The 18,222-nt window shown below is 35.2% G+C and overlaps 1 protein-coding gene and 1 long non-coding RNA gene across 2 annotated transcripts; one reads left to right on the forward strand and one right to left on the reverse strand.

The window, feature by feature from the left end:
* The first annotated feature begins 925 nt into the window (after positions 1 to 925).
* LOC145958223 (uncharacterized) lies at positions 926 to 7,596 on the forward strand. The gene is made up of 2 exons (XR_014433874.1): positions 926 to 6,343; positions 7,259 to 7,596. It is a non-coding gene; the product is annotated as an uncharacterized LOC145958223 (long non-coding RNA).
* Positions 7,597 to 12,432: 4,836 nt separating this feature from the next.
* LOC109807154 (formin-like protein 1) lies at positions 12,433 to 17,278 on the reverse strand. Its single transcript, XM_083074926.1, has 4 exons — positions 15,100 to 17,278; positions 14,716 to 14,915; positions 13,624 to 13,868; positions 12,433 to 13,534 (listed from the first exon to the last, which is right to left on the reverse strand). Exons 1-4 carry the CDS (start codon positions 17,085 to 17,087, stop codon positions 12,728 to 12,730), a joined length of 3,240 nt encoding a protein of 1,079 aa, XP_082931052.1. The 5' UTR covers positions 17,088 to 17,278; the 3' UTR covers positions 12,433 to 12,727.
* Between the last annotated feature and the right edge of the window lie 944 nt (positions 17,279 to 18,222).

The raw sequence follows: 18,222 nt of genomic DNA on the forward strand, positions 1-18,222 counted from the left end.
GAGGAAAATGGAGGTTTTTAGAGAGAAGTTTTAGAGAGAAGGACTTTGGACTATGAAGCTTGCTTTGGGTGGATTGAAGTTTCGGGTTGAGCTTCGGAAAGGAAATTCCGCTTCTTGGCTATTCTGAGCCAATCTTCAGGTAAGGGAAGCTAGATTGTAAAGTTGTTGGTTGTATGTGAGTTGGGAATTCATTTGGGTACTTAGGTTGATTAGTATGAGTTGTGTTATGTGATGAAAATATTGTGTGTTGCTAATATATGATTAAATATTTATTAATGATGTTGTTGGAGATGCTTGTTGTAGTTAAGTTGTGAAGTTGTTTACAAGTTGTGTGTTGATCTATGATATTGTTGAAGCTAGTTGAAATTAAGTTGATAAAGTTGCTATATGTTATGTGTGGACATGTATATGTTGTGAAGTGCATGATAATAATATTGTGAAGTTGTTAGAGAAGAGTTGTATGTTGCTATAAAGTTGTATGTTGTGTCATGTGTTGAAAAGATATTATTTTATGATGATTGAGTCGATTGTGTTGTTCAAAGTTGAAATGAGATGTTGTGTTGTTAAAATGTGTTGTTAAATAACGTTGATGAGTTATTGTGCTGATATACCATGTTGTTTAAGTTGTAAGTTGATTAAGCTGTAATGATAAGTTGTTGATCACTAGGACTAGAGGAGATGTTTTCGAAGTTGCTCATCCCATTGTGCGGATTGAGATAGTTGTGGTACTTTGAGAACCCAATTTGTTGAAAACCCTCGTTGGGAAGTTGTCCCTTGGAGTGGACGTTGTGTTGTTCTCCTCTAGAACTTAGTTGATCCCGTGTGTGGGCAAGGTCGAGAGGCACACGTGTATAAAGCAACCACGGTATAGGGGCCAGGCCGAGCTATACCGATTACTGTAACATCCCAAATTTTATTCAATGAAAAAGGGTTATTTTTTATGTATTTTAAATATTTATGAAATTATTAAAGGGTTTAAAAATGTAATATCCCAAATTTTAATAAATAAAACAAGTTATTTTGATTTTAAATATTTATTGAGATTATTAGAAGGTTTGTCATATTTTTATTTAAGTATTTTACTATTTACGTATTTTACTATTCATGTATTTTACTATTCACGTATACGTTTTTCACTATTCATAAATACGTATTTACGTATTTGTAAATAGTATTTTACTGTGCATGTGCACAGTAACTGGCGGCTACAGAGGGGGCTGCGGATCTGAAGTTTATAAATTTTAATAAATTTTATTATTTTAATGAATAGTGCATAGTGCATAGTAATTTATAATATTATTTTAATGAATAGTGCATAGTGCATAGTAATTTATAATATTATTTTAATGAATAGTGCATAGTGCATAGTATTTTCAAAATTTCTATAAATAGGGGCCTAAGGTTTTGAAAATTTAGAATTCTAGAGAGAAGGAAATTCTGGAGAAATAGAGAGAGAAAGTAAGAGAGAGAGAAGGAGAAAGAAAAGGAGGTTCTGCTCTAGTGCCTTGTTTAAGGAGAAAGAGGAAGAGATTCTGCCCTAATTCCGATTCCTTTTAAAGAAAGAAGAGAGGAGATTCTGCCCAAATTTCTGTAAACCCAGGTAAGGGGGGGAGTGGGAAACCTCGCTTGGGGGTGTGGGAATAATTGTTAAATAGTTTGTTTGTTGGATTGGCTCCCGATCCCTTACCTGTTGTTTATTTCTTTGAATATGTATTATTGATGTGTTTTGTTTTATATCTTATTTATTTACATATTAGAATCTGTTATTTGAATGGAAGGCTAAGCCTCCTAAGTATTTATAAATTTGTAATCTATTATTTAAATGGAAGGCTGAGCCTCCTTATTATCTTATATTACCTTTTAAGCTTCCTACTTTACTTAAAAGATCTTAATATATTATTATTGAAAAATATGATACCTAAGCAACCTCTGGACTGTTGGATTGTTGGACTGTTGGACTGTTGGACTGTTTGGACTGTTGGACTGTTTGGACTGTTGGACTATTGGACTATTAAATTGGATTATTGAAATAATTCTTAATTATGAAATATGAATATGATATGTGTAACATGCTAAAGGTTGAGTCTGTGAATGTATGACATGCATCATATGCACATATTACTCCAGGTGTGCCGCTGAGGCCGCATACCCACGACTAACAAGGTGTACCTTTGAGTCACCCACGATATGCTAACGAGGTGTATGAACACCAGTGATAGGTGTGCCTTCGGGACACCAGTGATGTAACATGCTAACGAGGTGTATGAACACCAGTGATAGGTGTACCTTTGGGTCACCAGTGATAAATTCTGCAACTTCTGTATGGCGCCACATGCATACATTAGTGAGTCAAGTCAAGGAAATCATTATACATAAGCATATATGTGAGATTGATTATATATGTGAATTATATTGCGTGTGTGTGTGCTATTTAACTTTTATTTCTATATCTGCAACTGAGTGAGAAGTTTCTCACTCCCTTGTCATTTTTGTGTATATTTAAATTATGATGCAGATAATTAGCATGAGGCTAAGGATGTTGGTGGTGAAGCTTAGGCTTCTGTTTGGGTTTCGCTCTGATAAGATGTGACATCGGGATTAGCTAGACTTATTGTTAAATTATTATTATTTTTCTTTTGTAATTTTTATGTTATTTATGTTGAAAGTGTGTATTTTTGTCATATTATAATTTTACTAAAAGATTATAAGTTAATTCCTAACTAGGAGGCCCTGCCACCTTTACTGGGATTAATTTATAATCTTTGTTTTATAATAACTTCTTGAGTGTAATATTTATGTGTATGTATTATGAATGTGCATCTTCTACCTTATGATACTTATTGTTTTATATCATTCTATAAAAATCTTTTATAAATATAGTTTATGTTTATTAATGATATTGGGGTAGAGGGTGTCACATTTAGTGGTATCAGAGCAGGTCGATTTAATCGAACGTGTGTGTTATGTGCTTATCATGACTCTGTTGTGTACTCTGACTATGTTTTATTTGTTGTGTATTATGATGATGATGTTTGTTTTGTGTTGATATTGTTGATTTTGATATTGCTATGTAATTAGAGGAAAGATAGTCATGATAGTGTTAGCCAACTAGAGCTATTAGAACCTTGGATGTGAGTGATACATTGAGTGTACTAAGAGTTTATGATTGGTGGAGTTTTTGACATCTATAGTTGTAGCAGGTTCAATCTAAGGGTGGTTGTCTCCTTGGTGAGAGATCGAAATGATGATAATTCCCTTAAGTGTTATTATTGACAAGTTAATTATTTATGGTTTAGGTAGCATGTGAGTTATTGCGGTTGAGGATAGTATTGAGAAGCTTGAACGAGAAATTGAAGAGTGAATTTGGAAAGAGTTGAGGTACTTTGTGACATTAGATATATTGATACACTAATGTTGTTTGGTGTAGAAAATATTTTCGCTACAGTTTTGACAGTTTGAGTATCATATTGACAGAATTAGATTTTTTTTTTTTTTTTTTTTTTTTTTTTTGCGGTCTTTATGAAGATTATGGCTTTGGATATTATTTTCCCAATGGAATTGGAAAAAGATAAAACAGAGGTTTGAAACTTTAGTTATGACTGCTTCGATGATCAGAAGTTTAGTTGTAAGCGCTGAATATACTTGAAGTGATTTTTGAATCTTTAGCTAAGGAGATGATCTTTTTGGAATCTTATGTCTTTCTAAGAGTTGTAGTTTAATCAATTAGTTTTCTTTGATGATAGGATAAGATCAAATGGAAGAATTGAACTCTCTATGTGTTGTTTTCTTTGATAGTTATTTAAAAAAAAGAAATTAGGCTGTATAATAATATTTTTGGGTTAGTAGGCAATGCAATGATAAGAATTGACTTTGTTAAGATATTTGGGATGTTATCATGTGGATTAAGAGGTTGTTTAAGGTTGTATGATGCTATGTGGTAAAGGTTGTTCATGTACATACTTATGAATGGTATATAAACAGGTTTAAAGTAGGTATTCTAATATGATTTAGTATGCATGCATGTTGATTTGTGGATAGATGACCTTAGGGATCAATTGGTGAATGTCGTGTAGTTAGTGAAAGTGATTTTAGGGTGTGATATGATCATATTATAGTTGAAGATGAAGATATATCTAAGATGGGTATATGTTAAATTGTCTAAGTATTACTATTATATTTATTTTATTTTATATTATAAGGTAAGTTTTCTAGTTCCTGTAAATTCCATTTGAGGTAAATATGGATCTGTTTAGGTAGAAGTTGTGTTTAAAATGAGGAAATATCTAAGCCAGTTAGGAAGGATAAGAGTTTTATTAGGTTAGCCTATTATTATTAAAGAATTATTAAAGGAATTTCTAGGATAGTATTGCCCTTAACTACATTCACTAGGAGGAAGTATTATCTTTATGTGGAATAGTAGGTTTGAGAGTAGTTTCAACTCTTATGGAAACATTGACTAGTGATAACGTTACCGGACTTTAGTGAGTTTTATGTGGTATAGAGTGATGTTTTGAAGACAAGTTTGATGGATTATTTCCATGACCTTGAGTTAGGGGTTGTAATGTTTACACTTGAGATTTTGGAGACATTACTGGTATAATACTAAGCTTGAGGTATTTAGCGATCATAAGAGCCTTAAATATCTTTTGACCGAAAGAGATAGTTGAAAATCTTTAAGGAATAAGATTTTAATTTTGAAAGTTATTGAGCCAAAGTTATTGTGGTAACCGATGTTTTGTGTAGGAAACCTTTATATTTTCCCTTATGGATCTTTGGACTCAAATTAGAAATTTAAGTCTGCCTTGTGAGATTACTCCTAGTAATGTAAAACTAGGTATGACTCGAGTAACAAGTGGATCATTGAAAGAAATTTGAGAAAATATAATTAGTTGATTCATTTTGGTGACAAGATACGAGGCTATAAGATAAGGTGATGGATAAAAATTTGAATTGGTTGTAGATGGAGTAGTAAAATTAGTAATATGATATATGTAACATATGCTTAGGAGCTTGATCTTTATAGATAATCGTAGAAGTAAAAACAATATTCTGGCAGATATTTTGATTACGATGATCACTAATTTATTATTTTGATGATTTAAGGAGTGAATTTGATTGCAGAATTTAGAAACTTATGCTTGATGTGTAAGATTATCTCTAGTAGCATTGACTTATTAATGGGTGAGATTAGAGGAACCAGGAGTTAGATCCTTTATTAGTGACCCAAGTAAGCAAGATATTAGAAAGGACACATTTGGATGCTTAGTAAACTTGAAAGGACATAAGAGTACTCTTAATATTTATTTAGGAGTTGCTAAAATGTATCAGAGTGGCGCAGCAGAAGCGTGATGGTCTAAGATGAAAGAGAAGTAGAGAAATTGAATCAAGGTATGGAGAGTGAGTTTAAATTTGGAGTGGATGAAGTTTTGAGATTTAAGGATAAGTTGTGCATTTCTAGTATGTCAGAGCTTAAAGCAATCCTAGAAGGAGGTCATAAGAGTATCCTTAGATATCTTTTGAGTTGTACATCAATAAGGTAGTAAGGTTGCATAGGATTTAAAAAGCAAGATACGTGAAGTTTATTCATTCATATTTTCAAGCAAATTTCGGGGACGAAATTTCTAAAAGGAGGGGAGTAAATGTAACATCCCAAATTTTATTCAATGAAAAAGGGTTATTTTTTATGTATTTTAAATATTTATGAAATTATTAAAGGGTTTAAAAATGTAATATCCCAAATTTTAATAAATAAAACAAGTTATTTTGATTTTAAATATTTATTGAGATTATTAGAAGGTTTGTCATATTTTTATTTAAGTATTTTACTATTTACGTATTTTACTATTCATGTATTTTACTATTCACGTATACGTTTTTCACTATTCATAAATACGTATTTACGTATTTGTAAATAGTATTTTACTGTGCATGTGCACAGTAACTGGCGGCTACAGAGGGGGCTGCGGATCTGAAGTTTATAAATTTTAATAAATTTTATTATTTTAATGAATAGTGCATAGTGCATAGTAATTTATAATATTATTTTAATGAATAGTGCATAGTGCATAGTAATTTATAATATTATTTTAATGAATAGTGCATAGTGCATAGTATTTTCAAAATTTCTATAAATAGGGGCCTAAGGTTTTGAAAATTTAGAATTCTAGAGAGAAGGAAATTCTGGAGAAATAGAGAGAGAAAGTAAGAGAGAGAGAAGGAGAAAGAAAAGGAGGTTCTGCTCTAGTGCCTTGTTTAAGGAGAAAGAGGAAGAGATTCTGCCCTAATTCCGATTCCTTTTAAAGAAAGAAGAGAGGAGATTCTGCCCAAATTTCTGTAAACCCAGGTAAGGGGGGGAGTGGGAAACCTCGCTTGGGGGTGTGGGAATAATTGTTAAATAGTTTGTTTGTTGGATTGGCTCCCGATCCCTTACCTGTTGTTTATTTCTTTGAATATGTATTATTGATGTGTTTTGTTTTATATCTTATTTATTTACATATTAGAATCTGTTATTTGAATGGAAGGTTAAGCCTCCTAAGTATTTATAAATTTGTAATCTATTATTTAAATGGAAGGCTGAGCCTCCTTATTATCTTATATTACCTTTTAAGCTTCCTACTTTACTTAAAAGATCTTAATATATTATTATTGAAAAATATGATACCTAAGCAACCTCTGGACTGTTGGATTGTTGGACTGTTGGACTGTTGGACTGTTTGGACTGTTGGACTGTTTGGACTGTTGGACTATTGGACTATTAAATTGGATTATTGAAATAATTCTTAATTATGAAATATGAATATGATATGTGTAACATGCTAAAGGTTGAGTCTGTGAATGTATGACATGCATCATATGCACATATTACTCCAGGTGTGCCGCTGAGGCCGCATACCCACGACTAACAAGGTGTACCTTTGAGTCACCCACGATATGCTAACGAGGTGTATGAACACCAGTGATAGGTGTGCCTTCGGGACACCAGTGATGTAACATGCTAACGAGGTGTATGAACACCAGTGATAGGTGTACCTTTGGGTCACCAGTGATAAATTCTGCAACTTCTGTATGGCGCCACATGCATACATTAGTGAGTCAAGTCAAGGAAATCATTATACATAAGCATATATGTGAGATTGATTATATATGTGAATTATATTGCGTGTGTGTGTGCTATTTAACTTTTATTTCTATATCTGCAACTGAGTGAGAAGTTTCTCACTCCCTTGTCATTTTTGTGTATATTTAAATTATGATGCAGATAATTAGCATGAGGCTAAGGATGTTGGTGGTGAAGCTTAGGCTTCTGTTTGGGTTTCGCTCTGATAAGATGTGACATCGGGATTAGCTAGACTTATTGTTAAATTATTATTATTTTTCTTTTGTAATTTTTATGTTATTTATGTTGAAAGTGTGTATTTTTGTCATATTATAATTTTACTAAAAGATTATAAGTTAATTCCTAACTAGGAGGCCCTGCCACCTTTACTGGGATTAATTTATAATCTTTGTTTTATAATAACTTCTTGAGTGTAATATTTATGTGTATGTATTATGAATGTGCATCTTCTACCTTATGATACTTATTGTTTTATATCATTCTATAAAAATCTTTTATAAATATAGTTTATGTTTATTAATGATATTGGGGTAGAGGGTGTCACAATTACAAGCGGCCAGATGTCTATTGTTGTAAAGTTGGAAAGTTGAGGACATATGGTGAAGATATATGTCCTATGTTGAGATACATAGTACTAAGGTGATAAGTTGAAAGTTTTTTTAAAGTTGAATCCCTTAGTACTGTGTGGGCGACATGGAAATAGTTGATCCATGTCTTTGACTAGGTACTGGAGGGTGCGTGGTACTTGGAGGATAGTGGGTGGGCTAACTCCATATGTGGATTGGTGATGCTATAGCCAAGGCCGTAGTAGGCTCATACCCAAACCCTTCTGTCCTGACAGTAGTACTGGACCTCCGAGTCTAAGTGGCACACCTGAGAAATTGCCTATTGTTGTCTATACCTGGTTCTCTTCGGAGTTCCTAAAGTTGTTCTATATCTGAACTGGTTGAGATAGGTCAAACGTTCGATTCGGTAGGGTTTATGCCACCTAGACTGCTTAACCTCAGTTGTTGGAAATCTCCGAGTTGAAATGAGTGACGATGCATAAGTTGTTGATGAGTTGATTTGTTGTTGATATGAGTTGTATATTTGTTGTTGTGGTGTTAAGCTGTGATTGTGTTGTATGTTGACCTTGTTGAAGATGATGATAGTGTTGCTATGTTGTAAGTTGAAATGATGTTAAGATGTATAGTATATATGTTGTTTGTCTCATGTGTCGAATGCGAAGATGATTATATAGTTGTTATGTTGCATATTAAATTATTATGAGTTGTTTATTGTCTCTAGCTTACCATTGCATGTATCCATGTGATTTGGACTAGGATGATCATACGTTGTATGGGAGTAGGGCAGGGATAGACTGGAGATAACTGCTAGAGGTCACAGGAGGTGCCTGGAGATGAATTTTTTTTTTTAGGCTACCTTATAGTAACATATTTTATTGTATATAATTGGTTGTCGTTGGTTGCTTGATTAGCAACTTGTGTTGTAAATATTTTATTATACTATTTTAGTATATATATTTCAGTAGTGTGTAGTATTGTCCGTAGTGTGACGGACATGACGGATCATTATAATTAAGATAATACATCTTGTAAAATAAATAATCAACTAAGGTTATTTAACGAAAATTTGTTTGTAATAAATATGTTGTATTATTTATATTTCGGCCAAATCAGATAATAAAGTTTTAGAATACTGGTATGAAAGAAAAATAATATGATTATAAAAAAACATGATAAAGATGATTTGTTGATTTAAGAATGAATAACAATGTTATGTTAACATTTTTTTATTAAAAAAAAAAACGCTATGTTATTGAGCAAAAATGTTATGTCAGGCAAAATGAGAGGCTATAATTCCATTTCAATATCCTGCATGCAGCTATACATAACTGCGAAGATTCCCTCCCTATGAGGCCTCTAACGTAACTAAACTTTGAAAAGATGGTACAATCAATGAGAATGGGTATATCCTATGTAGAACTCAAAGCAAACCCTCACTTTTAAAATGTCTTTTTTAAATGCATGCATGTATTATAGAGTGCCTTTCTCTCACAGAAATAGAGTAACATATATGACATAATATATATATATATATATATATATATGAGGAGGGATATTCAAGGAGTAAGTCTACCTAGACTTATTCCGTTCAATAACTCATGTTCTACATCAAATTTTAACAATCTAACCATTCAATTTAAAGTTTTTAATGCATAGATCAAATCTGCAAATTTTTAAAAAAATTTAAAAATTATTTAATATTTCGTTTCATTAATTCGAATCAATGTATAAAATAATTTTATGATTATCTATCAATTTGAATTAATGAAATGAAATATCAAATGATTTTCAAATTTTTAAAAAATTTACAGATTTGATCTATGCATTAAGAACTTTAAATTAAACGGTTTAATCGTTAAAATTTAATATAGAACATGAGTTATTGAACGGAGTAAGTCTAGGTACACTTACTCCTAGAGTAAAAAGATCCATCTTCTATATATATATATATATATATATATATATATATATATATATATATATATATATATATATATATATATATATATATATATATATATATATATATATATATATATATAGAAGTATCCACCGTCGATAGAAGTGACTAATCTCCTCGCTATGTTGGAGGCGCCTCAAAGAGTGGGATACTCTCGCTACGTTGGAGACACCTCGAAAGGTGGGATAGCTGACTCCAATATATATATATATATTTCTAAACATAAAAAGAAGAGAGAGACAAATGAAAGACGTGACAATAAATAATATATTGCTATAGGAAAACTGGAAAACAGATATTAAATGAAATAAATAATAATAAAACATATATTGTGCAACTATGAAAGTATATGAATATTGTTATTGATTTCTTTTTTCTTTTTTTCTTTTTTCTCTTTGTCCAGGTACTCACACCTTGTTCATTCTCTCGAATATTGAAGGTGTCATTCTCTGAAAGCTATGAATTTTACACAATTACACCTGCCTCTTAGCGGATGATACTGAGTTTTGCGGTTGTGGCCCACACTGTCACTTTTCATAGTGAGTAGGGATATTCATGCACCTGTTTTAATTGTATTTTTTTTTAGAGCATACTAGTGAACTAAACTCAATTATTTTTCTATATATATGTTGGGATACAAACAAGTCCCACATCGATAAAATAACACAAGAAATAACAACTTATATAATACAAACATACTTTAATGATTGAGAGGCCTTTTAGGTGATGACCAAAAGTAAAACCGTGAGGGCTAAGGCCCAAAGCGGACAATATCTCATCATTGCATCGATAAAATAACACAAGAAATAACAACTTATATAATACAAACATATTTCAATGATTGAGAGGTCTTTTGGTGATGAACAAAAGCAAAACGCTAAGTCTCAAAGCGGACAATATCTCATCATTGTGGAGTATGTTTGTGTAATAACCTTATAAAAATAACTCATAAAATATCCTCTCAGACAAATACCATAAAAATAACTCCATCAATATATACATTTTTTTTATAACTTTTTTGTGTGTGAAAGTGTACAAAGCTATATTAAACTTAACTATCAATCAACTTCAAAATCCACAAGAGACAATAATTAATGTTAGTATTAAAGCAGTTGGTGTTACTAAACTGCCATCTATACAATTCTCTTTTAAATTAGCAACTTCCAAGTGATTCAGGAATTAATAAGCTATGTAAGATATAGTCATGCTTCAAACACTTAAAACAATTTCATTTTCACAATAAGCTGCGAGGCAATAGAGAATAAGTTGTGCCATCAACAAAAGAAGAAGCATATTCTACATTAGAGAAATTTAAAAATAATAATTTTTTATTTTAGAAAGATCATTAACGGAAGCCAAATTTTGTGAACGCAAGTTAGTCATCATTTATCAGTTTTAAACCAATGCATGACCCATATTTATGTTTAAAAAAATAAAAAGAATACTAAGAAATAACTCTTCAACCTATTTATGGTTTTTCCACAAATAAATATTATATTCATTAATTTTCTACTTGATGGTGAACATTTACATATTTTTGGTAGAGCATTTATATTTTATCCTACTGGTTTGACTTGAATGCTTCATTGACTATATTTCCAAGGCACAAGTGGTGCATAGATAAGTTGTACATGGTCCTGATTTCATTTGGAACCAGCCAGATCAGGTGATGGACAACGAAGACCAATGTTTGTCTGATTTCAATTTTATTGCTTTGGTGTTATTCACATGTTTTCTGTAGACACACATACATGCCATACCATGTTGATCATATCATAGAGCTAGAGAGAGATGCTGCTCTATTTTGCCGTTTACTTCCCTAATCTGTCAACTAAACTACACTTTTTTTTTCTTTTTCTGAGCTCTGGGCATCACGTGCTGGCAATTGTGCATGGAACATGCCTTCAATTGAGTAAGTGACAAAACTGGTGCAATAAAACAAATCCATTTCCATTTGATAACATGCTTGGTTTTGGTCTAACATTTTAGTAAACATGCTTTCCCTTGTGTATATATACGGTAGAGATATGGTATTGTTTATAATGGTAGACAAATGAAAAACTTTCAGAAGCTTTGATCCAATTGAAATTTTGAAAATGATTCCGGTGAAGTTAAAATCTCAATCATTAAAATTAAATTAGTAAAAAATTAGATTCAGGTGAACATCTTGCTTTGTTATCAGTTTTTATTTCAAATATTAAAAAAAAACATTTTTATGTCAAAATAAATTCTGCCCTTGAAGAAACAAAAGATTATAAAACTATGTAAATGAAAGATATGTATCACCTAAAAAGGTTGATATTTTGTACGTACTTAATTGTCTTGAGTCTTGACTACAACAAATATTATACAATAAACATCTGTTAATGTGATATATACTCCTCTGCTTACGTTCAGCTCAAGTGACACGGCCCTAAAATTGGTCTTGGATAGCATGACTCACAATAATGATTGATGACTTATAAACGCGTTAAAGAATATAAAAGTAAAATACTAATAACACATTTTTTAAGACATTGTTTTAGACACTCTTAATTATTAATTATTGTTTAAAAAAAATTATAAAATTGTGTCAATATTATTCCTTATTCAACAAGTTTTCACGCATGATTTTACTGTTTAATAAATTCTAAGCAATAAAAAGTATGATATTAACTCCTGAGAACATATTAGCAAGTGGACTATGAGAAAACTAAAACCCAACAAACTCACACACCCTGCACATAAATTCTAGTATCTGGCTCACGAATTGTATCTTGGCTTCGCAAATTACACTCTTCCAAAGAGCATTTGTAACCAGGACTCATCTGCAATTGAATAGCTTTGTACATAACAAACTTAGTAAAAATACATATCCTATTCATATATGGCAAAGCTTCTTTTTCCCAAAGAAAATCTTCTACTCTATATATAATCTATAATATATATAACTCAAATCTTTTACAAGGATTTTTACAATTTAACAAGAAAAAAAAAAATGGGCCAGAACATACATGCACCCCCAGACCCTTCAAAATCACCTGGTTCCAGGTTGTTCCTGACAGCCAAAAAGATGTGACACTGACATGAGTGATACACATGCAGCTAAGGTGAAGGACTGTCATCATCTGAGGAACTGTAATGTCTCTTTCCAATGAGTCCAGGAAGTGGTTGTGGAAGCATAGGGTTCACTGGGACAGGGAATCTATGTGCAGAACTAACCATGGTTTTCTCATTTATCATACCAACTTCTTTGCACACCCTATCAAGAACTGTTAAGAAGTCTCTCACTACCATGAAGATTCTAAATGGATGAGCTTCTTCCTTTGACAAGTTCCCATGGAAATACTCTGTGATCTCCTTCACAAGTGATAGAGCAACACTTTCTTGGGCTTGGACTTTTAGAATCTCCTCCTCAGCCATCTTCATGAACTTGTTCATTGACTCTTTGAACTTCTGGCTGCTCTCATCTGACCCTGCATTTTCATTCAACTGCACAACCTCTGCAATGTGTGCAATTCCTTTGGAGAGTTTTGAGACCTCGCTGCTGAGGACTTCCGAGTCCATCACGGCGGCCTTCTTCACGTTTGCTAGATCTGAACTTAGACTGGAGACCACTTGCAGGCCGAGCCGTCTGCACTTGGCATCATCGTTTGAATTCACATTTGGGGCTTGGTTGGTGGTACCTGAGAGACGAGCACCTTCGGTTCTGATGATTTCTTGTACAACGAAGTGAAGTAGAGTGGTTTTCCCGTCTGCGCCTTTGACATCAACCAGCTTGAGAAGCGTGTCAAGCTTGAATGCCTGTGCATCCCCACGGTTTGTCCCCACATTCATGCGGTTCCCGGTTTTGAGCACGGCCTCTAGAAGCTTCAAGAACATTCTACTGTTTCGCAGCTCCTCACAGGCAGTCTGCAAATGCAAAGGCACTAAAACTGGTGACATGTACAAAGAGAAACCTCATGAGAATATCTTAACATATGGGGAAGAATAATGATTACCTCCAAAGTTTGAAAGGATTTCCTAAGATACTCCAGTTCTGACTCAAAATTAGCTATGTAAAGCATTGCTTCTACCCTTTTAAATGCGAAAGGCACATCAAGCACTGCCTTCAAAAATTTCTCAGCAGGACCAAGCTTGGTTGGAGAATCATCTTTATGTTCCTTCAATTTGCGTTCTTCCTCCTTGCTTGGTGCCATTTTTAGCAAGCTTTCAAGTAGTTCAGTTCCAAGTGTATCAGTAATACCTGTCAAAAGATAAATTAATTAAGCTGCATAGCATAATAAATACAAAAAAAAAATAGTAAATGTTGGAAAGTGGTGGACAGATATAGTCATTAAAAAGTACATTCTTATGAACTAGGGCTACAAGCAAGGTAGTGTAACGACTAAAAGTGAATTTTTATCACCAAATAGAATGTAGAGAGAGTACACCACAAAAATGAGAAAAGATGAAACCTCTTTCATTTGGCACTTTATGAATCTTGTGAATCACATGACATAAAGTCATAGACTTACTAAAGCCTAGATTTATAGTGCACAAGTATATTGTTTCGGTAACCAGACTACTGGAGTCTGGAGGACAGAAATAACTCAACCTAAAGAAATTCTCCAGAAATACAGCAATGCAATAGCAGAACAAAACAGCTCACTAGCTTCATTCAATCACAACTAGTCATTTGCACAAATATTATTATCTAGGCAACAAACACATCTTCCCCTCAATGAAGACCTACACCTAACTTCTACAAATATACTAAAGCAAAAGATGTTGCCAAATTAGTGTCAGAAATATCTCTGTTCTTTTTCCTTTAAATTTCTCCCACTGTATCCAGAAACTATTTAAAATACACAAGTATCAACTGCACATGCAACTAAAATTGATGTGTCATGAGTGGGTAAGGAATTTATTCCAAATGATTATCTTCAAGAGGCCAAGCTGAGCAAGAATTTACATAGGTGTCAATATTACCACAACTGCCAACACTTCAAACAGAAGTTGTTCTATCCAAGGTACAATCAATATCAATAATTACAACAAAGCTAAGGAAATGAAAAGTTATGACCTCAAGCCTATAACCAAAGGAAAAATACCTTCTAACAGTGCTTCACACACTTCTTCTATGGTCACATTAAGTGCTCTTAACAAGATAGCGATGTTTTGAGACTTTTTAGGATCCAGCACCCTATCCTCCTGATTTTGAGGGGCAAGAACTGAGCGAGGTGTAGTATCCTTGGGTTTTGGGTTTGGTGTGTTCACTACAAACAAAGTTTCAATCATCTCTTCATTCAACCTGCAGCCAAACCAATTCAAAGCACTTTAATCCATGAACACAATCAAAACATTCAGGCATGAATCATCAACTACCAAAAGTGTCATTCCCCAATCATTGCAACTATAACAGAAATTCATAAACCAAAAACCCATAACAACAAAACAAGACAGTAAAGTAACATAGTGACAGTTGAAGATCTTACTTAAAAGAACTGGACCTCAATTGATCCCACACCATCTCACGATCAGAGCTGGCTCTCACTTTGTCCCAATGCAAAGGCTTCAACTTAGGTTTAGACATCTCCTCAGGATTCTCCTCAAAACTCTGAGAACTAGCAGGTGGCAACTCAACAGGAGAAACCTTAGTATTTGGGGTTTGCAACACAAAAGGCCTAGAAGGAGGCGTCAGTGCCGGCGGCCTTGAAACCGGTTGACCCACCGGGGTAACCGGAGAAGGCAACGGCACCTCCCACTGCTTCCGCTGCCGCACCACCGGTAGTGGCGGTGGAGGTGGTGGAGGTGGCGGAGGAGGGGCTAAAACACTACTAGATTGACCAATTGGTACCGAAAGAACCGGAATTTCCCATTGTTTCCTCTGTGGAGCTGAAAAGTTTGGTGATTCGCTAATTGGGGTCAACAAGTCAGGAATCTCCCAGTGCTTCCGAGAAGGTGGTGGCTGAGGCTGAGGCTGAGGTTGAGGTTGAGGTTGAGGCTGAGGCTGAGGCTGAGGCTGAGGGTTCAACTCTATCTCCGGTGACGAAAGCAACGTCGGCGACAGAGGCAGTGATGAAAGAGGAGAATGCCGATACCGATCTGAAACATCGGATATGGTCGGAGACTGATCCAACCCGTGATGCAAGTTCATTCCTTTTTCAGGCGACGGCAGAGAAAACGCCGACGACTTCCCAATAGAAGAAGCATTCGACAGTCTCGGCGACCCACCTTCGTTTTTCTCCTTAGATGAGCCAAAAGAATCCGTCTTTTCGAGCACAACGTGTCCCGGGACAGATTCACCATCTGGGTTTTTCTTCGGCGACAGAGAGAGTGGCGAGAGCGACGGCGACTGGCATTCCCTCCGCTCCGGCGACGACGACATTGACGACGAAGGCACGTGCTGACCGAAAGCCGGCGACGGAGACGAGAGTGTGGACAAGGATGGCGAGTGTGCCGCCGTCGCCGACAGCGTCGGCGGCGGAGAATGGTGGGTCATGGTATTTTCCGGCGACTTAGGCTGTGATCTTCTGGGGCTTATGCTCACCGGCGGAGAAAGACTAATGGAATGAGAACGATCCGGGGAAGCAGAAGAGGAAGAAGAGTAAGAAGAAGAGGTGGACTCACTGCTGCTACGACCAACCAAGTTTTCTCCGGCAATGGCAGCGTAAACTCGCCGGGAACCCGATCCGGTTCCGGCGGAGCCTTCTCTTCCGTTCAACGACCCTCTCGGCGAGTAGAACTCCTCTTCATCGTCCTCTTGCGGAGTAGCCTCCTCGCGGAGCCTGGAGGCCTGTCTCGCCAGCGGCGGCAGCGGCTGGAGCTCCGGCGAGTCCATTTTCCGGGGGTTCAACGCGGCGGCGCGTGGGTCGGAAAGGTCATCGACACCGCCACCGCCGCGGGAGTTAACAATGGTGCCGAGGTAGAGAAACTCAGAGCTGGTGGAGGAAGTGTTTCTGGATTTCCGGGCAGCGCCGGCGGCGGGGGGTGGCTCGCGGGGGAAGAGGCGGATGCTGCTGTCGGATCTGAGGGTTTTGTCGTCGGCGGAGTAGTGCTTGCGGCGGCGGCGGCAGTATACGAAGGCGGAGAGGGCGACGACGGCGAGGGCGGAGGCGACGGAGGCGATGGCGACGGCGAGGAGTTTGGCGGAGGATTTGGATTTGGGGGATTGGGGGAGGATGAGGGAGGATATGTTAGCTGGGAAGGAAGCATAGGCTGAGGGAGAGGGTGGCGGTGGTGGTGATGGGTATGTGGGGAAGAATGGTGTGGAGGCATTGGTGTTGGGTGTTGCTGAAAATGGGTACTTTGGGTTTGGAGGTGAAGGGTTTGGGGATGGTGGTGGGGTTGGGGGCTGTGAGGGAGGGGGTGAGGCTCCTTGGGGGAGAAGGGGTTGGTGGAGGATTCTTCTGTGGATGGGTGTGGGTGTTGTTTGGGGGAAGAAGGGTGCAATGAGGATGAAGATGAAGATGGTGCTGCACATTGTGTTGGGTGTGAGAGTCTTGTTTCTCTCTCTCTTTCCAAATGTGGGAGAGAGAAGGAAAGGAAGTATGTTGAATGTGTGTGTATGGGAAAAGGTTGAATCAGAGGGAGAAAAGGGGAGAAAGTTGAGAGTAAAATTTAGGTAGTGGTGGATCCAGCTAAGATTCTGCTTTTCCTAATAATGTTTTTGCTATTTCCACTTCCCTCCCCCTGATGTACTCTCTAGTTTCTAAAAAAATGAATGTCATAAGCTGGTTTACTGTTTCTAAAGATACTATGTAGTTATATTAACTTTTCGGAAGAAAATTTTATTATTTTATAATAATTATGTCTCATTCCAACAAGATTGTTTGTTTATGGTGAAAAATATATCTAATATATGTAATATACATAAATGATGTAAAATATTTTTATATTATTATTTAATCAAAAATTTTGTCATTATTTTACACATTATACCAAAATAACCAAACATGATTTATAATTAGTTGGGAGCGTAAAATATATTGAACGTTATAGATTTAGGCATTTAATTGTTGAATAAAAATATTCATTTAATAACTTTTTGTAAGATTATCAATAATTATTGATTTTATTAAATTATGTGTTGTGGTGATTTGTTATTTAATTATTTAAATTATTGAGAAATTTTATAAATTTTTATGAGTTTTAATATTTTAAGAATTTCTCTAGGTAAATGTCAAGTTTGATCTGTTGGAGAAAGGTATATAAGATTTTTCTTAAAAAATGAACTTTATAATTCAATAAAAGAGAGGAGTTCTAGAGCTTAAGAGAACTCTTCTTCCGACACTCTTTTTTAGAGTGTTGTGATCTCTCCTAGAGCTCAATTGTGGGAGTAATGTTGAAATTCAAGGCTCAGGAGGCTAATAATCAAACGGTGGTAATTTCATGCCAAATTTCTCGAAGCTTAGTTTCTTTTTCTTTCTTCTTCCTCTTTCTTAGTGATTAAATTTAAGGGAAGTTAGAACCGGATTCTTTGTTGATTGATGAAGTTAAATGATGTTTGCATTTACCCAAATCGTGGCTATGTTGATAATTAAGAGATTGAATTCTTGTGTTGTGGGGGCATTGGGACTTTTGAATGTGTTGAGGAGATTTTGGGTGAATGATGATCA

Source organism: Cajanus cajan, chromosome 5 (genome assembly GCF_000230855.2).
Source record: "Cajanus cajan strain Asha chromosome 5, NIPB_CcT2T_4, whole genome shotgun sequence".
Lineage (NCBI taxonomy): Eukaryota > Viridiplantae > Streptophyta > Magnoliopsida > Fabales > Fabaceae > Cajanus > Cajanus cajan.

Coding starts and splice junctions, on each gene's coding strand:
- LOC109807154 (XM_083074926.1), bottom strand. CDS start 17,087: ATGTGCAGCACCATCTTCATCTTCATCCTCATTGCACCCTTCTTCCCC. Junction 14,916..15,099: donor TTGAGGTCCAGTTCTTTTAA/GTAAGATCTTCA, acceptor GTTTGGCTGCAG/GTTGAATGAAGAGATGATTG. Junction 13,869..14,715: donor GTGTGAAGCACTGTTAGAAG/GTATTTTTCCTT, acceptor ATCTTTTGACAG/GTATTACTGATACACTTGGA.